This window comes from Suricata suricatta, chromosome 12 (genome assembly GCF_006229205.1).
Source record: "Suricata suricatta isolate VVHF042 chromosome 12, meerkat_22Aug2017_6uvM2_HiC, whole genome shotgun sequence".
Lineage (NCBI taxonomy): Eukaryota > Metazoa > Chordata > Mammalia > Carnivora > Herpestidae > Suricata > Suricata suricatta.
In genome coordinates, this window is record NC_043711.1 from 8,835,906 (window position 1) to 8,858,869 (window position 22,964).

Below are 22,964 nucleotides of genomic sequence, written 5' to 3' on the forward strand. Positions count from 1 at the left end.
GGTCGTCATCGCTTTCTGACCCTGATTACTGCAGTTACTTTACGAAGCTAGAAGGGTTCCTGCTTCCTCTCTCTGGGTGGTGGTGGTGACAACAGTGTGCTGAGGGCTGTCAGGGGCTGGAAATGGTTTTATTTATGCTCTTGGCAACCCTCTCAGGGAGGTTATTACTGGCCCTGTTTTGCATTTGAGGAATCTGAGGTTTAGCCATTTAAAGTGACTTATCGAAGTTCACCCACTAAGGCCGGGCCAAGTTGGGATAAAAAACTAGGCTGTAATGATGGAAGGGAGTGTGTATGGGGGTCATGGAGGCACACACTTGTGTGTGTGTGTGTGGGTGTGGGTGTGTGTATGGTGGGGCATTTAAGCACAGGTGGTGATGCTGAGAAGGTGTGGTGGGGACAAACATGGGAGTGTGTATCTGCATAGCTGCTCTGAACAGTTGCATAGGTTGTGCGCTGCTCAAGGGCTCTCTGTCTAAGGACTGCCATTCATACTGGAGACATGATAGAAATACGTTTTCACGATGACAACTTTTGGGCAGGTGGCCATAAAGTACTTTATTTGAACAAAATCATTAAGTATATCCAAGAGTTTTTATGACAGATGGACCTGAAGTCTGTTGAGGAAGGGTTGTCTAAAAAATGTACTCAAAGGTGCCGTATGGGCCAGCACTGGCCCCATGTACGTGGGTGCTGCGTGTGTGTGTGGGTGAGTGGAAAGGCAGGCGAGGGGTGGTGGGTTTCTTGAGAGAGGGAGGGAGGGAGGTGAGGGTCCCCAGGGCACATGCTGGAATCAAGTGGCGTTTCTGAGTCCCTGGGAGGAGGCGGGCCGGGGGTGAGGAGAGCGAGGGACCATCCATGGACACAAATTAAGGCGGTGCCAAACCTCTCAGCGGTCGAGAGAAAGAGTATTTTACCGCAATATTAACAAAAATCACAACGAATATCCCCCTCCCCCCCAAAACAACAAACCCCGTGATATAAAAGCAAAGACAGGCGGGGCCCTTGACTTGCACAGTTCAGCCTCACCCCAGCCCTGACTGGCCCTGTCTGGGTGAGGGACGGTCCTGGGCCAAGGGGCCTTGGGAAATGCCACATCCGGGCTGTGTCCTCAGACCTCTGTGCGCAGCAGCACAGGAAGCCTTAAGGGGACGCGGCTGCCTGTGTCCCTGCAGTCTTTCTGCAAATCGGAAACAGTATGGGGTTTGGCGATCTGCATGGAGGGCCTGCGATCCCCCCGCCCCCCCCAAGCCCGGTCCCTGACGCACCTAGCAGGGTCCCCACCTCTGGCGCAAACCCCGCCTCATCGGGACCTGCCTGGCACTGGGCTCTCAGCCCCTTCCCAGTCCCTCTCCCTGGCCCCGCCCCTCCCCGACTCCTCCCACGCACTGCCCCGACTCCTCCCCTCCCGGCCCCTCCCCCCCGACTCCTCCCACTCGCTGGCCCCTCCCCCTCCCCAGCTCCTCCGTGGGGCTGTCTGGCGGGTCACTTACTGTGGCCAGCCTTCTCCAGTGGACACGGTGAAGAGAGTCAGCAGGGCCCACAGCACGTTGTCATAATGGAATTCGTACTTCTTCCACTGCCTGTCCCGGGCCTTCACCTCATTTTTCTCATACAGGAGGTACTTGCCGCTGCCGCAGGAAAGACGGGCCGTTAGCGAATGCAGGGAGGGGACCCTCTTTGGCGATCGGAGATGGGAGGACGAGGGGGCCCACCAGCCCACACGGCATCCTTCAGGCCAGAGAACGTGCGTCTCTCCCAAGAGCGGGTCCATCCCCTTGGAGGTCCTCAGATGCGGCCAGGCCTTGCTCGCAGCGGGAGGGCTGACTCAGGGCTCAGTGCTCTTTTCCAGCGTGAAAACTTCCAGCCTTGCCGGCGAGAGCCTCAGGCTTGGGGGACTGAGAGCAAGGAGGGAGGCAGGAACTTTTCTGGGTCCATCAGGCCCACGGAGGGCGGGGGCTGCTCCTTTTCAAGAGCAGGAACACAAGGCTTAGCCCAGGACACGTGGCCGAAGTGTGGGTCCTTCCAAAGTCAGGAAAAGTCACCAAACTAACGACAGGCTGCCATTCCGTGCGTGAGAACGTTTTACAGAGCGACAGTATGTATTGGGCACTTAGCAATTTCCCCCACAAGGGGGCGCCCGGTTAAGCGTCCCACTTGGGCTCAGGTCACGATATCGCGGTTTGTGAGTTTGAGCCCCGCGTCAGGCTCTGTGCCTGCAACGCAGAGCCCACTTCGGATCCTCTCCCTTTCTCGACTCCCTCCTCCACCCTCTCTCTCTGTGTCTCTCAAAAATAAAGAAACATAAACAAAATTAAAAAAAATTTTCCATCATGAGGATGACCCAAAAGATGGGGGAGACTTCAGGTCCACAAGTTCTCAACCACAAGTCCACAGTCTAGAAGGTTCTGGAAGCCAGATATTTTTTCTCTTAACTCGGAGGGTGACATGTTATGGCGTTGAGACCAAATGTGCACCCGTTTCAGTAAGGCCACAAACGAGGCGTGGTTTTCTGCATTTTCACGTGGTTGAAAACAAATCGAAAGAATGTGTGACAAATGATACTTATGCCGACATTCAAGTTTTTCGTTTCTAGATATAAAATTTTAGGGGAGGTTGGCTGGCTCAGACAGAGGAGCTTGTGACTCTTGATCTCGGGGTCGTGAGTTCAAGCCCCACGTTGGGTACAGAGATTATTAAAAAAAATTAAAAATACAGAAATAAAATTTTATTGGAACATTTGTTTGTGTGTTGTCTGGCTGCTCTGTGTCATTTTTAAATGTATATTTGTTTTTTGGGGGGGACAGAGACAGAGCGTGAGTAGGGGAGGGGCAGACAGAGAGGGAGACACAGAATCCGAAGCAGGCTCCAGGCTCCGAGCTGTCAGCACAGAGCCGGACGCAGGGCTGGAATCCACTAACTGCGAGATTGTGACCTGAGCTGAAGTTGGACGCTTACCCGACGGAGCCGCCCAGGCGCCCCTGGCTGCCCCGTGTCACGACGGCAGCAGAGACCACAGACCCCGTAAAGGGAAAAGGGACGTATTACCTGCAGTTTGTCCATCTCTGACCCAATTCGTTTGGCCCCCAAACCTGACTCGTTTGGACATGAATCTCTTTATACTTGTTATTGGTCCCATTTGCTGCAACCAGTGGCATGTTTCCCAGAAGAAAAAGGGTTGATCACAGGGACCCCTGAGACCCAGGTGAGGGTGTCACGTCCCATGCAGGGCGCCTATTACACAATCTTTCTAAGACAACTGCAAACTATTCTGAATTTTAAAGCGCATCTGCCTGTGAAGGTGTTCAAATGAGGGGACACGGACGTGTGTCATTATCCCCCAAGTCGCCCCAAGCAGGGGGCTTGTTGCGTCCTACCCAAAGCCACGTGGGGCAACTCCAACCCCGACGCTTTTCTTCCCGCTCCAGACCCCGCTGGCTGGCGGCACCTGCCTCACTTCCGGAGCCCCAGCCCTGCGCGGCTTCCGCCCCGCCTGCCCCACGGGGACACCGAGGAAGGCGGAGACCCACCGACAGTCTTTCTCGAACTCCTTGGACTCGTCGGTGCAGTGGAAGAACTTGCCCTTGAACAGCTGCACGGCCACCACGGCGAAGATGAACATGAACAGCATGTAGACGATGAGGATGTTAAAGACGTTCTTGAGTGAGTTCACCACACAGTCGAACACGGCCTGGGGGCGGGGGCGGGGGGGGGGGAGGGGAGTCGAGAGAAAGCTCTGGAGGGGCTGCCGGCCTGGCCGGCCACTCGCCTCCTGCAGCCCACAGTCCGTCCAGTTCGCAGACGAGGCCTTGAGCCGAAGCGGTCAAGGCCACGAGGTTCTCTCTGGGAGGTAAGTGCCGGGGCTGCACTCAATCCTGGGTGTCCATGCATCTAACCCCCGTTTTCCACTCCCGGGAAACGGGGCTGCTTCTCTGAGCCTAACAGACGCTCGCGGCTCTTCAGGGCCGGAGGAACGAGCCTCAACAGAGAAGGAATTTCCTGTTCCTTCTGTGTCCCTGCTTGGGGGCAGGGGTCACTTTTCCTATCACCTGCAGCTGCGCGCTCCCTCCCTTCTGACCACTGGCCAGTAGGGGGCGCTCTGACCTTGAGAGCGGACTGCACGTGCCCAGGAGATTCCGCCCTGGGTGCCATGGAGTCCTCCCTCTGTCTCCCGAAGAAGGCAGGGTCCAGGCCTGGAATGGCTCCCACCCCGTTCTGCTTCTGACCTCAGCGGGTCCTATCCACAAGCGGACGGGGGTCCTCGAACCTACTGGAACTACAGGCTAGCTCTGCCGGCCTTCCCTAGGGGACAGAGTGCATAGCTTTCATGGGGGTTTTTATTTATTTACTTTTTATCTAGTTTACTTAATTAATTTAATGTTTATTTATTAGAGAGAGCGCGCGTGCGAGTGGGGGAGGGGCAGAGAGGGAGACCCAGACTCCGAAGCAGGCTCCAGGCCCTGAGCTGTCAGCACAGAGCCGGGCACCGGCTCAGACCCACAGCCTGTGAGATGATGACCTGAGCCGAAGTCTGCCGCTTAACTGACTGAGCCACCCAGGCCCCCCTCATGGGGGCTTTTCAAGGTGGCCATGACCCAGAAAAGGGTGAAGAACGGCAGAACTGAATACTGCTCGGCTTCCCTGCATCTGGATGCAAGCTTTCACATCCAAAGGGCAGCCACACGTTGGCTAGCGACAGTGCCAACGTCCTGGTGACAGCCGGCATTTCTCTAGGGCCTGCAGGAGCCCATAAACAGAGCTGACTCGCACAGGAACTTAACTTCATCACTTCCCACTTCTTCCATCCTGCTGAGCGAGCCAGGAAATCTTGCTTAGTTGCTACTGTTAACACCCGACCTTGATACTTACCCTTTTTAACCCACATTTACAGTCTTTTTCAAGCAATCTTTTGGGCTAGATTTTAATTTTATTTATTTATTTTGAGAAAGAGAGTGTGCGTGCCAGAGCAGGGGTGGGGCAGAGAGGGAATCCCAAGCAGGCTCCCCACGGTCAGCGCAGAGCCTGGTGCGGGGCTCGATCTCACGAGCCAGGAGACCATGTGTGACCTGAGCTGAGATCAAGAGTCGGATGCTTAACCGACTGAGCCACCCAGGCGCCCCGTCAGGCCAGATTTGCGTAACAGTATCTTATCTTTGGGGAACATACTTAGTTTGATCTTCTACTAACACTGGGTTCTTCCTGCTTTTCCAGCTTGTGAAACTTGACGTAGAATTTTTAAAAATACGTTCACTTAAATAAAAAAAAAAAAAGCGATGCATGAAATAAACACGAAGAGATAGTACAAGTGGCCCTCGGGTGGACACCAGTTGAAAAGATGTGTTTCAAGGACTACGTTTCATTTCCTTTTCTTTTCTCCTGAATGACAAGCTCTGGGAAATGCTGGTTCATACTATTTTGGAAGAGGAGGTACGCAAACCTAGAACCGGTAGGTGAACCGTCAAAAACCATGTGGGACCAGAAACCTAGTTTCTTGCTTCCCACATCAGGGTCGTGGCCTATGTTATCCATACGGTGTCTTTGTGGCAATTAGGAAAAGGGATCCCGACCTCACGACATTTCATCCAGGGGCGCCTGGGTGGCTCAGTCAGTCAAGCATCCGACTTCAGCTCAGGTCATGATCTCGCGGTTTGTGGGTTCGAGCCCCGCGTCAGGGTCTGTGCTGACAGCTCTGAGCCTGGAGCCTGCTTCAGATTCTGTGTCTCCCTCTCTCTTACACTCCCCTGCTCACGATCTCTCTTTCTCTCTCTCTCTCAAAAATAAATAATACATTAAAAAAATTTCAAAGAAACGATCATTAAAAAAAAAAGACAGTTCATCTAATGGAAAACGGTCATAATACACATATTTCTGTTTGGTCAACTCGCTTACTGCCATCTGCTGGAGAGTTGTAGTAATAACAATACCCATATATGACGGAAGTGATGTTATCTGCACCCCTTTCAGGGTAGTGTTCCTGAGCAGTGCACAACCTGACCAACTGTACATGGCAACCCTGACGGGCCTCCCACACACCCCAGTCTCACCTTGAGCTTTGGCAACCGCTTGATGGTTTTAAGAGGTCGTAGCACCCGGAGGACTCGGAGGGATTTAATGGTGTTGATGTCCTTCCCTTTGCTGTTGCCACTGTGGAAAGATGTTAGGGTGCGGAGAGGAGAAAAGAGGGAGCAGAAGTCAGTCCAGGGGGAAGGGAGCCCACAACTCCATGCGACCCCGCCTTCTCAGGCCTAGGAGTCTTGGGGGGAAGAGTGGGCAGCAGCCCTGCTATGTTTGGGCTCAAGAGGTAGTCAGCAGGTGGCCAGTGGTCCTGGTCTCAGGATCTGTTAAGGGCCCCCAGCACTCGGCTGGGGCCTGCAAAACTGCTTGGCGTGGCCCTCAGACCCAGCACAGGGGGGCTGGTGGTTGGAAATGGGATTCCCTGCCTCCCCTCCCAACAGGATTCAGGAAATACTTAAAGGGGCCGCCCCTCAATACTCCTGAGCCCCACCAGAGCAGAGCTCCAGGCCATCAGATGCCGATGTTGAACCTCTGCTAGGCTCTCTGCCTCATTCCTCCGGAGTCTGGTGGACCTGAGCCTTAGCTGTACAGCCCCCACAGACGCCATGATACCCTTAGCCAACCGAGTCAGGTCCCCCAAGAGGAGGGCACCGGGTGCGGCCATCGAAGGCTCACCACCCACCAGTTGCCCTGGCCAGAAACCCACGGCACGTTCAGCTTCCCGTTCCGCATCCCCAGTGGGGTACCCTCCTCACCTCTCCATCATCGTCCCTGGTGCCCATCTTATGCTGGATTCCCATCACCCATTTCCCAGCTCCCCCCTCCCTGTCTCTCTGTCTTCTTCCATCTTTTCTGCACACAGTGGTCAAAGCCAATGACCGGGTCACTCTCCTTCTAAGAATCCCTCTGGAGCAATCTGAATTCCTAGAACTGCGAACTTCTGGCACGGCATTCAAGGCTCTTCGAAATCTAGCCCAACTTACCTTTTTATTTTGCATTCCCATCGACTGCTGCACACCCCAAACCCCAGCCCTACTCTCTGCCTCTGTCTGTTTTGGCACATGCCGTCCCTGCTCTTAGAAGTGCCCTCCTGCCTCCTGTCTGCTCACAGGGCCGCGCAGCCCTCGAAGCCAAGTGAAGAGCCCCCTTTATCGGACAGCCTCCCCTGATTGTCTGTGGGTCCCCCCCAGACCCTACTGCTGTGTCTGAACCATCTTTGTTCCGACCTTGGCCTCTGATGTTAGATACAGAACCTATCAAAGGCTTAAACTGCGGTCTGTTCGCTATGGTTCATTTTCCCCATGACCTTGGTTCTTGTCCCAGCTCCCGCCGTGTGCCTGGCGTGTGGTCTCTGGACACACGTGAGCAGATCCAGATCAGAGTTCTTTGTGGGTCCCAGAGACCCCCACCATGGTGTGTCTGGGGCCTGGGCACAAAACACCCTCCCCCACAGTTTTGTTTTTTGTTTTCAAGCTCTCCTCTCTCTCATTTTTCAGGGAATCAAGTGGACTTTATTGTGCGGGACACGTCTTTCCCTTTTGAAAGCCAAAGCCACCGTGATCTCAAGGCCGTGCCCCTGTGGTATGAGACGCACATCAAGAGAGCCACTGAGATAATCTGAAGCCGAGTGGGGACACGAGTAAATCATTAGATCACACGGGGAAACGGCGATTTCTTCTTCAAGTATCTTTCAGGCCTTTTGCTTTGGTAAGAGTGGAAGTCCCTGAGATGCACTAAAATGTCAAGCAAGGGGGCATCGAGGCTGAAAGTGGGGCCAGCTAGAATCTTGAAGGGCTGAATGCCTGACGTGTGGAAACGGGCTTCCCATGGGCACACCCCCTCCCGGGAAGGTGACTCCCCGGTCCCAGGAGGGGCTGTGCCCTCAGGCCAGGCTGAGACATAACCTTGTATTCACTGAGGCACTGAGGAGTGTTCCTAGCAAGTCGGGTCCTGAGCATGCAGGAGCGGCTTGATCAAGGCGTTCTCCCAGAAAACCCCCTGCTTTTTGGACCACTTTGCTGAGGGTGTAGATGTTCTTCGGGAGGCTGCTTCCTCCTCTCGGAGTCCACATCCTGGCTGGTGGGCCTGTCCACCCTTCTCCCATCCTGGGGTCCAGACACCCTCACTCTTCCGGTAATCACCTCACCGTGCTGGTCTGCCTTGCTGACATCAGACCCCCTCCCCCATGTCCCTCCTGTTCTCTGCCAAGACCTGGACTGATGGTGGGTCACCATGGGGGCGGAAGCCAAGACCCCTGGGGGCTCTGGTCACTGTAAACAACAGGACAGCAGCAAGGACACAAGGCCACAGAAACAGGCCCAGAACCAATGTGGCTGCACCAGAGCACAGAGAACAACAGACAAAATGAGAGAGAGAGAGAGAGAGAGAGAGAAAGAGAGAGAGAGAGAACTTTACCGTGTGCTGCTCCTGGTGAGGTAGCGCCGGTGGGAGAGACAGATCGTAAGCGGCCTCAGAAGAGAGAACACAGAAGACACATACACACACGCGCACCTGAGCGCCCCCTGCCGTGCCCGGGCACTGGGGGGGGGGGCAGCCTCAGGCTTGTGGCCCTGGCCGGCGTCCATCCTTCCACCTGCAAGGCCCCCGGCGGGTCCCCTGCCCTTGGCAGGCTCCCGGCACCGCCCAGCAGCACCAGGAGAGCCAAACTTCCAAGTAGCCGGACAGCCAGAAAGCCGTCAGCTCCCAAAGGCCAACTGGCGGCCGCAGGTCAGTGCCAAGAGCTGGAGAAAGCGCTGGAGGTTCTGGGAGGCTTTGGCCTCGGGAGCACCAGGGTTTGAATCCCAGCTCTGCCTCGAACTACCGTCCTCGTCTCGACAGCAGTGGATGCGTGACGCACAGCAGCGTGGCCACGCCCCTACCCCCTACGTCACCAAGGCGGTGGTGACAGACGGCCCTTAGGAGTCCCGAGGACACGCGAGGCTAGAGGAAGCCATCGGCCCCGGGCAAGGACCTCTGCACAACTCAGCTTGGGAATCGGGCTCGGCCTCTTTAGGACTCACCAGCCACGGCTGGAGGTCAAGGCCAAGGAAACCCGACTGCCATCCGTGGACGGAGGCCTTTCCGCCAGGCAGGTGCGGTCAGAATTTCCCACCCGCTGCCCCGTTCGAAGTTAGCGATACTTCCGTTCTCCCTTGGGGATTATTGACAGCTCTTTCAATGAAGTGATTTCTGCCTGTCTTTCTGCCTAAAGTCCGTGATTCCCGCGGACTTTAGGGGTGATCTGTGAGTCTTCTGAAAGCCACCAGGCCTGTGGGAAGGTGGCACCATTATGCCCGCTTTCTGGATGAGGACGCTGAGGCCCAGAGAGGGAGAGCGACTTGCCCGAGGTCACACAGCTAGGAAGTGGCAGACTGAGATTCAAACCCCAGTTTGGGTATCTTGCGCTCAAATCTTCTTTCCATCTTACAACACGCAAGACACAGAATGCGTTCAGGGCAGGGGCTGTTTTGAGGATGGGATTTAAAAAAATGTGGCAGCCCGAGGGCTCCTTCTGTGGCTTCCTGGCAGTTTGGCCCCCGGGCATGCAGGAGCGGCTTGTTCAAGTCGGCTGCCAGCTGCGCTGGCCTGCCCTGAGGGAGGAGGGGCAGCGCCAGATGGACTCTTGGCAGTGAGGGCAGGATCATGATCGGCCAGCTGCTGAGAAATGTCAGTTGGCCGCCTGATGCATGGGCAGAGAGCATACCACGTGTGATGGCTCATGAAATGGTGTGTTAATGGCGGTCGCACGGACACGGCACACAGTCAGTAGAAGGAGCAGGACACACACGCACACACATCTGGGTGAGGTGCAGGAGGGGTGGAGACGGTCAGCAGAGCTTCGGCACATCCCTTGGAGGACCACAGGGATAGTCTCCCCGCATCCGAGACGGGACCGCGATCACAGCACCAAGGCAGAATCCTTGCCTCAACCCCCAAAAGGCCGGAACAGCACAATCCCTTTCGACAAAGAAGGGAGCGGGCTCGTGTCCCCTCCCCCCGACTTCCCAGGACCCCAGGCTGGCTGAGCTGTCACGGGTGGAAGGTGCCAGGTTCACCCTGGTGATCCTGCCACACTCGCTCCCCTTCCCGATCCCCCTGGGCCTCCACGCCCTCCTCTGGGGCACGGGGATCACGAGACCACGCCCTGCAGGAGGCTGCGGGGGCGGGGTTAAGTATGTGCAAGCCGGACCCTCATCACCAAGTCAGGTTTTTTCTATTTTATGGGGAAACTGAGGCCCAGAGCAGGCTGAGGGGCTTGCGCGTTGGAGACCAGCCAGACAGACTTGCAGGAACCTCTTTCTAAAGCAAGGAGACTGATCTAACCCCTATAGGGGCTCTCAGCCTGGCCATGAGGACGGCACAGGGCACATAAACTGGGCAAAGGACCAGAGAGGAAGGAAGCAGAGGACTCTGGGGTCGGGCACCCAGAGAAGCCCCCACTCCGGCCACTGTTGACATCCATGGAGTAACAAGGAAAGACAATAAGCGAAGTTCTTACGGGGACAGAAACGTTCTCAGGCAAAAGAGGCCAGAAATCCGCAGCAAGAGGAGGATTCTGAAACGTTTCCGGGGACAAAAGCAGCAGCTTGGGGGCTCCCCGTCTGGGTTTTTGACAGATTAGCCCCGGGCATGCAGGAATGGCTTGATCAAGGCGCCTGGCCAGTTGTGCCAGGCCTGCAGCCCTGCCTTGAAAGAGAGGCGGCAGCACCTGGAAGTCTTTGCAGCAAGGCAGGGAGGGTGTGGCGGAGGGGGTCCCGAGGGTCCACCTCTCCCATCCCTACGACCACCATGGAAAAGTGCTCCCGTGACCATCAGCTTTTCCAAAACCCAGGAGAGCTGCTGACACTGGTCAGGATCCCACGGGCAAAATCTCACACCCCCCAGCTCCTGTGAGATCTGTGAGCCCATCCAGGCTCATCAGATGCCCTTAAATCCCAGTCTGGACCTTTTCCTTGCATAGGAATTAACCACCCCCCCCCCCAACATTCAAAACAGGGATTTTTCAAGGTCACGGGCTGGCTGGCTTCACGCCTGCAGCCACTTCCCAGAAGCAGCTGAGAAGATTCACTACAAACGTGCTGCCAAATCTGCGAGCTGGAGGCTCATTTCGAACGCGCCCTTGGATAACTTCATACTTAAGATGAAAAATTCAAAACAAAAATCAGCTCCTTCTAGCAAAGTCTTCTGCAACACAAAGAATCATTCCGCCGATTTGATTTTTGGTGGAAAAATAATTTTGATTTTGCAGCCTGTCTGCCTAAAGTGGAGCCTAATTGTAGCTTTGGGGATCCTCGAAGTGGCATATTATAAGCTCCCCGCTCATTATGGCAAAAGTCCCTCGGCTGAAAGCCCCTAGTCCTTTGGAGCCTCCCCCTTTCTCCAACCTGTGAGGTCAAAGCGCCAAGGACAAGGGCGAGCTGACTCCACTTCTGTTCTACACCCAGTGGAGGCCACGGAGGGCAAACTTCACTGCCCAGGGGCCCAGAGCATGGCTGGCAAAAGGGTCGGGGGAGGGAGGAAGGAAGGGAGGGAGGGGGAGAGAGAGAGAGAGAGAGAGAGAGAGAGAGAGAGAGAGAGAGAGAAACAGAGGACCCACACATCACACATGCTGAGTGGGCTGGGTGGGCAGGGAGACACAGAGACACAGAAAGTGATCAACAGAAGAGAGAAAGTTGGTGGGGGGGGCGAAGGGGGAAAAAGGAGCGAGGCGCACAGAAGGAGGGAGGGAGGGAAACAGAAGGAGAAAGAGCCCACAAGGAAGGAGAGGGGTCAGAAGGAAGGAGAGGGAAATGGGGAAAGAAAGGAACACGGCAGGGCTGGGGATCTGAGACAGAAATCTGAGTCAGACACGGGGGTGGCGGTGGTGGAGACACACGGAGGTTATTTCTGTGGGCACAGATTCATTCTAGCCTTTGGGAGGTAAGATGTTCGGCTCTTCAGAGTTGAAATTTTCTTAGGACCTAGCATGGTGCTGCCAGTGACCTGGCAGGAGTCGCAGAAATAGCTGATGTCGGGAGAGAAGAGTGTATTTCATTACCTTCTCATATATACTTTATACGTCTTTTTTAAAATGGGTATTTTTGAGAGAGAGAGACAGAGCACCATTGCGGCAGGGGCAGAGAGAGAGGGAGAGACACAGGCTCTGAAGCCGGCTCCAGGCTCTGAGCTGTCAGCACAGAGCCTGATGTGGGGCTTGAACCCACAAACTGGGAGATCGTGACCTGAGCCAAAGTCAGACACTTAACTGACTGAGCCACCTAGGTGCCTCTAAAAAAAATGTTTTTTTAAGAAACTGGTGCTATCTTGATAGGAAACAAATTGTATCTTATTTGTATTTTACATCTCTCCAAATTCCAAGGAGCTGAATTTTCTTCATTTTTATTATTGTCAGCATTCTGTAAAATTTCTGCTTACATCCCTTCCCTTATCTACTGAGTTTCATGTTTCTTACTGATTTGTAAATCCTTTTTATATATGAAGGCCATCAATTCCCTGTCCTATTTGTGGCTACCTTTCTCCTCTAATTCGCTGTGCATTTGACTTATTTTATTTTTTAAAACTGTAGAATATTTTAGTAGTATAGCTAAACTTTCGATTTTTTAAAAATCTCTTCCATCACTCTAATACTTAAATACTCAGTCATTTAAAAAAGGGGGAGAAGGAGGGAGGGAGGGAGAAGGAGAGAGAAAGGAGATGAGGTAGCAGATGAGCAAACATAGAAAGAGGAAAGGAAGGGAAAGGGAAAAGGAGGTGGGAATCTGGCCAGAGGCCCCCACCTCATTGTCTCCACCAGCATGGAGGGACCCAGAAAACCCTGGAGCTTTCTTGAATTGTTCTGACACAACTTGACCGCATTGTGTCCCCAGGCAAGAATCTGAGAGTAGCTCACTTTAGTCTTTAAATTGGAAGCGAGCCCCCGCTTCCGTCTCCTGACAAACTGAATCTTCACTGTTTGGCTGGCCTGGAAGAGGGGTAGGGGACCTTCGAGAAGCCCGTAAGAAGGAAGCAAGAAAGCAAGAGGCACGAAGGAAGCCTCTAATTTTTCACTATGGGGGTGACGTAGGTCAGAATCTCTCTGCGGTCAAATTCTCTACCCCTGAGCTATACCCCCTGGAGGGGGCACCCGGATATGAACCAAGAATCCCTCTGAGACTTCCCTTTCTGGGAGTGACCTGCTGTGGTGGGCACAGATGGGTCCCCAAGAATATGTGTTTCAGGATGGAGAGCTGGTGAAGTCTTCTCAATGTGCCCCAAATGTCTAGAACTTGAGGAATGCACTCCTAAATTTGCTCTCAGGGTCCTAAGTTCTAGTGGGTGCTCAGCCCTTGGGTACCATCTTGAAATGCTGTCCAGAACTTGGGAGCCATCTTGGAATGGGTCCCCGCAATTTGAGAGCCATCTTGGATAAAATGGCTGCCCGGCCCTTGGGAGCCATCTTGGATAGAGTGGCTGCCCGACCCTTGGGAGCCATGTTGGAATGGATGCCCGCAATTTGGGAGCCATCTTGGATACGGTGGCTGCCCGGCCCTTGGGTGCCATCTTGGGGCTACACAATGAGGCATAGCCTTTTAGAGGGCAGAGGGTCCTAGGACCTGACAGAAGTGACAGACACACAGGGGGAGTCACCAGGTCTACAACTACAGGGCCTTCAGACACAGGGCAGGGGTCCGAATTCTCATGCACACCCGTGTCCCGATTTTCTCTGCGGGGCTCTCAAAGGGACAGCGGTTGGGGTGGAGCTTGGAGAGCAGAAGGAAGATGAGATGTCCCAGCGGGGCTACTCTACGGAAAGCAGCAAAGCAAGGGCCAGTGACGTGGCTGTGTGAGGAGGCGGAAGGCGGGGTCCCTTCTCCTCCTTCCTCCACAGCGGACGTCATGCAAAAGCCAGTCGAAGCTCTTCCTGGAACAGCATGCGATGTCTCCCACCCCCGCCCGGAGCCCACTCTCCCCATCTCTACGCCCTGAGAACGTTCCTTGGTCCAATGGGCAGCCCCGAGCCAGGGGCGGGGCGGGGGGGGGGGGGCAGAGACGCAAGTGGAAGTCTCAAGAGGAGACTTACGTGAAGGCAAAGGCCACCAGGGCCCCACTGACCACTATGAAGTCGAGAATGTTCCAGAGGTCGCGGAAGTAGGCACCCTGGTGCAGGACGAGCCCCAGGTCGATCATCTAGAGGGGAGAAGAGATGGGGCTCAGATCCCTCTTTGCACTTTGGGGAGCAGTTCCCACCCTTCTAGTCTCTGGGGGGAGGGGCCCCTGAAGGGGGCGCAGGGAGGGCTGGGACCGTTGCTGGAGGCCCTGGGGGGCCCAGTGTACCCCCTCCCCAATCTCACGAAGGCAGTTCCGCCTTGCTGGTTCTTAGCTCCAGACCTCACTGTGCCCCTGGGCTCCTCTGTCGCGTCCCCCACATGGAATCCACTGGCAAACCTTCCTGGCATCTGCCCACCTTCTCCCTACACAGCCTGCCCCGCACCACACTCTGCCTGGACCCGTGCAATGGCTGCTCCTAGCTCCCTCCAGCCCGTCCTCCCCAATGAGGCCACAGGGCGCCTGTGGGCACTGCAGGAGCCCAGTCACGTTCCTCCTCTGCTCAGAGCCCTTGTGGCTCCCCCCTCACTTGGGGTAAAAAGCGGAGTCCTCCCGGTGGCCCGCAAGGCCCCCCAGGATCTGTCCTTGTCGCCTCCCGGCTCTCATCTCCCTGCCCTGGCTTCTCCACTCTTCTCCCTCACTACTTCCAGTTCTCACGGCTGCTCCAATGCACCAAGCATTTCTAATCCCCCGGGGAAGCCCCCCTTGGGTCACCGGCTCTCTCAGCACTCACCTTGATCACCATCTCAAAGGTAAAGACGCCTGTAAAAACGTAGTCAAAATATCGCAGCACCTGTAAGGGATAAAATCAAGGGGGCAGCAGATCATTGGCTTGTTTTAGCAGGTTCCCCAGGCACCTGGTGAAGGCCCACCGGAATGTGTGGTCTCCAGCAAAGCTCCCGAGGAACAGACTCTCCAAGCAGAGGAAACACGGCTGCCACATACAGTTGGTCAGGGTGTGCACTGTACAAGGGCCCCTCCCACCCTGTCTCATAGTGCAGATTAGTACCTTGTGTACGAAGCTGTCCAGTAGATGGCAGAAAAGTCCTACCAAAATAACTCCGGATGCTTTGCTGACCCACGGGAAGGGTGCTTTTTTTTTTTTTTTTTTTTAATTTGCCCAAAGCTCAATATAAAGGAAAGGTGATCTTGGGGAAGTTCGGGGAGGGCTGTAACCCTGTTGGTGACCAGTCTGACCTCCCAATGCCCTTGACCTGCTGGGTCGCTTCGGTGAGAAGTCCTAAACATGACCAACCTTCTAAGCCGGACGCTGGGGGTCAAGCTCACCACTGTGGTCTCCCCCACCAGCTCTGCGGCCACATGCTCACCATGGTGGGGTGATTCTCCCTGCGCGCCTCCCTCCCCCTATTCCCTCGCACGGGGCCAGGACCAGGTGCTCTCTGCCTAGATGAGCGACGGCCTGCAGCCTGGCCCCTACCCAGGCCATGCCATAGCACGTGACCTTGGCATGAGGACGTGTTATGCAGGCGCGGTGTTCCATTGGATTCACATGGGAAGGGCTGATAGTTACGGGGCACTACCACCAGAGGGCGCTGGTGAGCACCAGAGTCCTCCTCTGCTCTAGAATCCTCCGTGGCTCTGATCTCACTTGAGGCTAAAGCCAAAGTCCTCCTGGTGGCCCCCAAGGCCCCGAATGATCTGCCTAGTCACCTCTATATCCTCACCTCTGCTCCCCCCCACTCTTATTCCACTCCTGTCACTCTGGGTGTCTTCTCCTCAACTCTGCCTGTAGTGCTCTTCCCCACGTTCTAATTCCCTCTCTCTCTTCCTTTATGGGTTGGCTCAAATATCCCTTTCTTGGTGGAGCCTTCCCGTACTACCTGTTTAAAGTCCTACTTCCTGGCGCTTGCAATTTTCCTTATCAGACCAACCACCCACCACTGCAAACTATTTGTTGTAATTTGTTATAGTTATTAGTAACCTCGGTGTCCATGTTCCTGACCCAATGTCAGCCCCATGCGGCCAGGATGTTTGGCTGTGCCTATAGTGTCTCCAGATCAGAATACAGGCTCAAGCATACAGTCAGCGCTCAAGACATGTTTGCTGAATGAATGCATGAGTACGGGAACTGTCCAGGGTCCTGGAGGAGGTGGGCTCTGTGATGTGTGTGGTCACAACTCACATTCCTGTTGTGTGTGGTGCTTGAAGGGCTATCGGCGCCCAGGGGGCCAGGATGGCTGGCACTCTGAGGTGGGGTGGCAGGTGCAAGGGGCTGGAAGGATCCAGGTGCAGAGGAAGCAGTTCAAGTGCACCACGCAGAGGGCTCAGCATGGCCAGAGGCCTGGAGCTCTGTGAGCTCTGGGAAGGCAGAAGTTGGATGCTTAACCAACTGAGCCAGCCAGGTGCCCCTTTGCCTTTTAAGTTTAAAAAATGTTTTTAAATTATTTTTTATTTATGAGAGAGAAAGAGAGATAGGATCTCCTACCTGGTCCGTCCTGGACTGTTAGCTCTGTGCGTGGTATGTAGTATTTGCTCATTAAATAATTACTAAATAAAGCAATGAATGAAGAACAGAGAGGGGGCGCCTGGGTGGCTCGGTTGGTTAAGCATTCGACTCTGGCTCAGCTCATGATCTCACACCTCGTGAGTTTGAGCCCCGCGGGGCTCTGTGCTGTCAGCCCAGAGCCTGGAGCCTGCTTTGGATTCTGTGTCTCCCTCTCTCTCTGCCCCTCCCCTGCTCGTGCTCTGTCTCTCCTTCAAAAATAAACAAACATTTAAAAAATAAATAAAAATAATAAAAAAGGAAAAGCAGAGAGAAAAAAGGAAGGAAGGGAGTGGGGGAGGGGGCAGACCAGGCAGTCAGGGGAATCAGCCTCTGGAGAACTGAGGGGTTGTGAGTTCGAGCCCTCACACTGGGTGTGGGGAGTACCTAAAAATAAAATCTTACCCCCCCAATTCTGGAGAACCGAATTAAGTTGGACAAGAGGAAATCAAGGAAATCAAGAGACCAACAAATTGGGTCTGACTCTACCGGACATGCAGATCCTCTGGCCTGTGGCTCAGTTTAATGCAAAAATGTTCTCAGGCTCAGTTATCACAGGGAGATGCAAATCAAAGTCCCAGAGAGACTTGTCGGCTGAAGGAGGGAGTCTCCAGCCCCCCACTGTGGACAAGCTGGGGCGGAGGCAAGGGGAGCCCCGTCCTGGGCCGGCGCACGTGTCCCTGGGTCATCCAGCAACCCCCCGGCTGCGTCCATCAAGCCCTGCAAATCCTATGATCCAGGAACTCCAGAGAGTCCAGCGCGGGCGTCCCCAGGACACGCGCCGGGGGCTGGAGGGGGTGGGGCGCATCCTAACTGGAAACGATCCAAACGGGCACCAGCAGGAAGGTGGGGGAGGCGGTGCCACACAGCGGAACATGAAACAGCAGCGGAAAAGAATGCCCGCCGCTCCCACAATGACACATGCTCATCTCACGGGGGCACCGCGTCGCGTGACAGAAGAGACGCACAGAGCTGCCCTCGCTCACTGGGGTCAGAAAGGAGCAAAGCCCAACTCTGTGCCTCAGGGTGCCTGAGCCGATGGAAGAATCGGAGGAGCCAAGTTCGCCCCAGAGGGAGGGTTTGGTTACCGCTGCGGACACTTGGGGCCGGGTCGTCCTCCTCGGTGGGGCTGGCCCGTGCACCTTAGAGGACCGAGCACCCCTCTGGATGCTAGTAGCTCCCGCTGCTCACCCCAAGTCACGACAACCAAATGTGTCTCTGGACATCCCCGGAGGTGACCCCTGACTTCAGAGGGAGGGAAAGGGGGGCACTGACGAGGTGCTTGGTGTCAGGGGTGGTTTTGTGTTAACTTCCTGCCCCGTGTGGGGGTCTCTGGGCATCTATGGGCCATGCGGGGCCACTGTGCCCTTGAAAAGGGGTGGGCTTTGAGGGGAGAACTTTCCACTGCGAGAGGCAGCAGGCGGGGGCCGGATCAAGGCTTTGGAAACACTCTGTGGGGCTGGCCGAGCCCTGCCGGGTCCCCTCAGGACTGCAGCGGCACCCCCGCCAGTAACAGAGCCTTCTCTGATCTTGCAGAGTTGGCAGGGGGCTTGCTGACCTCTCTCAGGACGCCCCCTCGGGGGCCTGGCTCCCTGCAGTCCCTGGGGTGTGGGGGGGGGTAGAGCAGGCAGTAGATAACAGAGCGCAGCCTCAGCCCTGCCCTGGTACTAGTTTCTTCCGGGAGCCGTGTTCTAATTATTTCCTTCCAACAACCCCATCGGGTCCCCAGGGCCCTGCCAGGCCTGCAAAGGAAGGCAAAGTGCAAGGTAAGCTGCTCTCGGGCAGCCTGGATTTATGGGGCTTGGGAGCCTGGCCAGGCTCCTAACCTACTTAGCGAGGGCAGCAGGGCCCGGCTCCCAGTGAAGAATGGGCCTCCGGCTCTGGGCAGGGGGGCAGCGGTGCGGGGCAGGAAGGAGCTGGGGGAGGAGGTGCTGCTGCCGGTGCAGAAGCTGCCATGCTCTCGCCTCTCCGTGCCTCGCTTTCCCCTCCCAACCACAGGTGTGCGCTCATTCTTGCTGGGCAGGACTCAAGGGTGGCCATGCACACAGTAGGTGCTCAATAAAGAGATGGTTGAGGGAAGCAGTGGGAGTGATGGGGGAGGCAGGATTGGAATTCTGCTGTGTGATCTCGGGAGGGTCACGTACCCTGCCCGAGCCTCAGTGTCCTCATCTGTCAAATGGGGCAACCTGGGAGAGCTTACAGGCCAAGTGCAGGGGCTTGTGTCTGGACCACAAGCGCTCAATTAACAGGCACCGCTAGCGGATCCTGGACCCCTAAAAGGAGGGCTTTTCCGTTCTCCAAATGGCTGAACGCGGAGGCTGTGTTCTTGAGTCAAAATTATCCTTTCTTGGGGCGCCTGGGTGACTCAGTTGGTTAAGTGGCTGACTTTAGCTCAGGTCATGATCTCACAGTTTGTGGGTTCGAGCCCCGTGTCAGGCTCTGTGCTGACAGCTTAGAGCCTGGAGCCTGCTTCAGATTCTGTGTCTCCCTCTCTCTCTGACCCTCTCCCGCTCATGCTCTGTTTTCCTCTGTCTCAATAAAAAAAAAAAAAAAAAAAAAAATCAAAATCGTCTTTTCTTTCTGGGCGCCTGGGTGGCTCAGTCAGTTAAGCGTCCGGCTTGGGCTCAGGTCGTGATCTCACTGCTCGTGGGTTCGAGCCCCACGTTGACAGCTCAGAGCCTGGAGCCTGCTTCGGATTCTGTGTCTCCCGTCTCTCTGCCCCTCCCCTGCTTGCTCTCTTTCTTTCTGTCTCTCCCCCTAATAATAAATAAGCATTAAAAAAACAAAACAGAGTCCTTTCTTTCAAACCTCACATCAAAACCAAGAAGTCTGGTGCATCCTCGACCAATCGGAACTTCCCTGCCTGCCAGTGGCATGTGGTGCCCAGGGCTGTGCCCAGAGGTACCCCTGACATTCCTCGCGCCCCAGCTGGCTGAGGCAGGGACGCAGGGGGGACGTGGGCCAGGAAGGGGCCTGAAGGGTGGGACTCACGTTGTTTCGTGGTGCGTTGGGCTGCACGGGGTCCTCGGCCGCCAGGGCAATGCTGCTCATGGCGATGACCATGAGGATGCACATCTCAAAGTAGCGCAGGTTCAGGATGTAATGGCACAGGCGGCGGAGGCTGTTGGGGACAGGTGGGTGTGCAGGGGTCCACTCAGACCGGGGGCTTGCAAGCCCTTTCCTTCTGTAATCTCCTTGTCACCTACCACCCCCGGAGTTAACTCTCAAGGTTCTACACCCTACAAAGTATCACGATCTTCCATTTGGGAGGCCCTCTAGGGGGTCATGGAGCCCCAAGAAGATAAGAAGTTGCGGGGGGTGGGGGGACTCAGCCGGGGCCTTATCACAGGCCCTGTGGATAAGTTCAAATAACCCTCTTGGAAAATCTTGATTCCCAGGATGAGCTGAAGAAATATTGTTCTTGGTTCTGTACGAGATGAAGGTTTCTTATGCATAAAATGTCCTATGGTCAAACAAAATTGGGGAATTCTAGGTTAAATAGATATTTTTTAAATTCATGGAGTGACCTCAGGACAGTTACTTATCCCGTGCCTCAGTGCTCTATCTGTGAAATGGCCGTTAAGTATGGTCCCTACCTTACAAGAATGTGAAGATCAAAAAAGTTAATCCATGCCTGGCACATAGTAAGGGCTCCAGAAAATGAGTTACTGAAATTATAAATTACAGGCCTTATCAGGGCCTTAACGTGGTAATAGGATTATACCTAAGTACTTAACCTCTTAAATGGAGCTAATAATATTAATAAATATGTCATAAAGTTGTGTGAATGGAAGCAGGGCTAAGTGGTTAAGAATAGGGATGCTGGCGTCAGTCTGGGCTCTCCCACTTGCTTGCTGTATGAATTCGGACAGGTGACTTCACCTCTTTGGGCCTCAGTTTCTTCATCTGTTAAATGGGCATAAACATAATACCAATCCCATAGGGTTATTATGAGATTTTTTTTTGTTTGTTTGTAAAGCACTCACAATAGTGCCTGGCAGTCAGTGCCTCGTTAAGTGTTTTCCTAGGAAAACAGATAGTTTCAACCGAATAAAAAAAAAGAGTCGCACACAGAATGAGACTGAGTGAGACTCAAGCATCTCAAGAGACAGGTTACAGAACGCAGTTACCGCCCAGCTTCTCTGACGTGAGTTTTCCTCGTCAGGAAGCATTTTGAGGGACCAGGATTTCAAGAAACATCTTTCGGAAAAATGCAATCCTCAAACAACCACCGTGACACAGTGGGACACGTTTCTCCCCTAAACAATCTTTCCTCTTCAAGGACGCCCCAGACAAGGGGCGACGGAGCTCAGAGACCATCTGCCTGGAATCCAAATCCTTGTGGAACACGGATTAGGAGCAAGCGCTCCGGGACCAGGGCTGCCCCGGAGGATTGCCCAGGCTGTGCACTGCACAAGGCAGCCATTTCGCAGGGGTGCCTCTCCCAGGACAGACTGTGTAGAGTTGAATACTTAAGACAGCGATTTCTGGCTGATGGCAGGAAGGGGTCTTCCTCCCCCCCAGATCAGTGCTTGGTGAGAAATGTCTACCTTATAGGACTTAAGAAAAGGGCATGATTTTTTCATTTGCTCACCCCCCCCCCCCGCCCCCGCCATGGGCTAATCGTGATCCGGGAAGCAACTCTCCCCGGTGCGCTCTGCCTGGGCCCACCCCCCGGCCTGACGGGCCGCAGCCCTACTCACGGGTTGGTCGTGGAGAGGATGAACATGGAGCTGTAGGGGGGCATGGGCTTGGGGCCGTCTTCCCCACCGCCATCATCCTCCTCCTCCTTCTTCTCCTCCTTTTTTGGCAGTGGGTCTGGGTTGGCGTTTTTGTTCACTGTGGGGACAAGAACCAACACAGGGCTCCCTCCGTGATTTCCCATAAGCCTCTGGGCTCCTGCCCACTCCCCAGGGCAGACAGTAGGCAGCCGACATTGATAAAGTACCTACTATGTGCCAGGTGCCATGCTGTGCGAGCAGATCCTCACATGACCCTACAGGTCCGTGCTTTATGGTCTCCGTTTTACAGATGACCAGACTAGGGCACCGAGAGGGGCAGTGACCTGCGTAAGGTCATGCGGCTGGGAAGCGGCAAAGCCGGGCTTTGAACCTGGTCCCAGAGTACCAGCTCTCACCCCCTCGACAGACAACCTAGAGACTGGAGGGACCCTCACGGATGTTAGCACAAGCCTGCCCCCATCCCACCGGAACGGCACAGGGTCGTTTGTAGGCGGGTCACATGAGCCTCAAGCGCCCCACTTTAAAGATGGTAATACTGAGCTCTCCCTTCGTCAAACTGCAGGGTCTGCCCCCATTAATTCCTCTCGTGATGGGAAGGGCCGCTACGCTCCTGAGCATTGATCCCGCAGCCTAACCTCGCTAGGAGTCTGTGGGCAGGCGGAGCGTCCCTGAGCCTCAGTATTTTCATCTGTAAAATGGCACAATGGCCGGAATCCCTTGTAGACTGTGGCGGGCGTTTATTAAGCAGATTCATGGAAATCCCTGATGTACAACTGACGCTAGAGGAACCACTGAGTTAACCTAGTTCAGAAATATTTCTAAATTCTTAGTGCTTCTCTGACCCCAATCTTACAAGGTTGGGGGGGGGTTGGGGGTGTGTGTCCAAAACTGCCAACGCGTCAAGGGCCTAGACCCACACCGTCCAATAGCGCAGCTCGCCCAAACCACGCAAGGCGAGAAGCTAACACGTACACTGAATTTCTAAGACGGAGTGCAAGAAAAAGAATGTAAAACAGCTGGCTAATTGTGTTAAAAATATTGATTACACATTGAAACGGTAGCATTTTGGACAAACAGACACCACTTTGGGTTAAATGCAACTTATCACTAGAGTTCATTTCACCCATTCCTTTTTTCTGTTTCTTAAATCCCTGCCCCCCTCTTCCTCTCCCTTCTTTCTTCCACTATGGCTACGAGCACATGTCAAGCCACACGTGCGGCCTGTGTCACACTCCCTCCAGACAGAGCTGCTCTGGGGAACCATCCGAGGCCCCTTTGTGTCCTTCGGAAATTCCCCTCTGGGGATTTGGGACGCGGGCCATCCCGCTAAGCCCTGCAGAGCGGGGACAAGCGCCAGGCGCTGCAGGCACATTATCTCATTGAACCCTCCTGACAGTCCTAGGACAGGGGCCACATCTAGACTCATTTTGAGAGGCAGAAAACTGAGGCCAGAAAGGTAGGGTCACTGTCCGGGGCCTCCCAGCCAAGCCTCCGGGGACCAGGCCCAGGTGGCCGCTCCAGGGCCCCCGGGTGCCCCGCCTGGTGCTCTGTGTGTGTGTGTGTGTGTGTGTGTGTGGAGTGGGGGTCTCACCTTGGACGACGGTGTGGTTGAGGGGGGGC

The 22,964-nt window shown here is 54.9% G+C and overlaps 1 protein-coding gene across 1 annotated transcript in view; it reads right to left on the reverse strand.

Moving 5' to 3' along the window:
* Positions 1–22,964, reverse strand: part of CACNA1A (calcium voltage-gated channel subunit alpha1 A) — a 287,057-nt gene that overhangs the window by 42,194 nt on the left and 221,899 nt on the right. Inside the window, exons 24-31 of the mRNA XM_029916601.1 lie at positions 22,936–22,957; positions 21,306–21,441; positions 19,594–19,723; positions 14,833–14,892; positions 14,074–14,180; positions 6,044–6,143; positions 3,530–3,690; positions 1,493–1,630 (exon numbers count right to left, since the gene is read on the reverse strand). Coding sequence (XP_029772461.1) covers positions 1,493–1,630; positions 3,530–3,690; positions 6,044–6,143; positions 14,074–14,180; positions 14,833–14,892; positions 19,594–19,723; positions 21,306–21,441; positions 22,936–22,957 — 854 coding nt within the window. The remainder of the gene's footprint in view (positions 1–1,492; positions 1,631–3,529; positions 3,691–6,043; positions 6,144–14,073; positions 14,181–14,832; positions 14,893–19,593; positions 19,724–21,305; positions 21,442–22,935; positions 22,958–22,964) is intronic.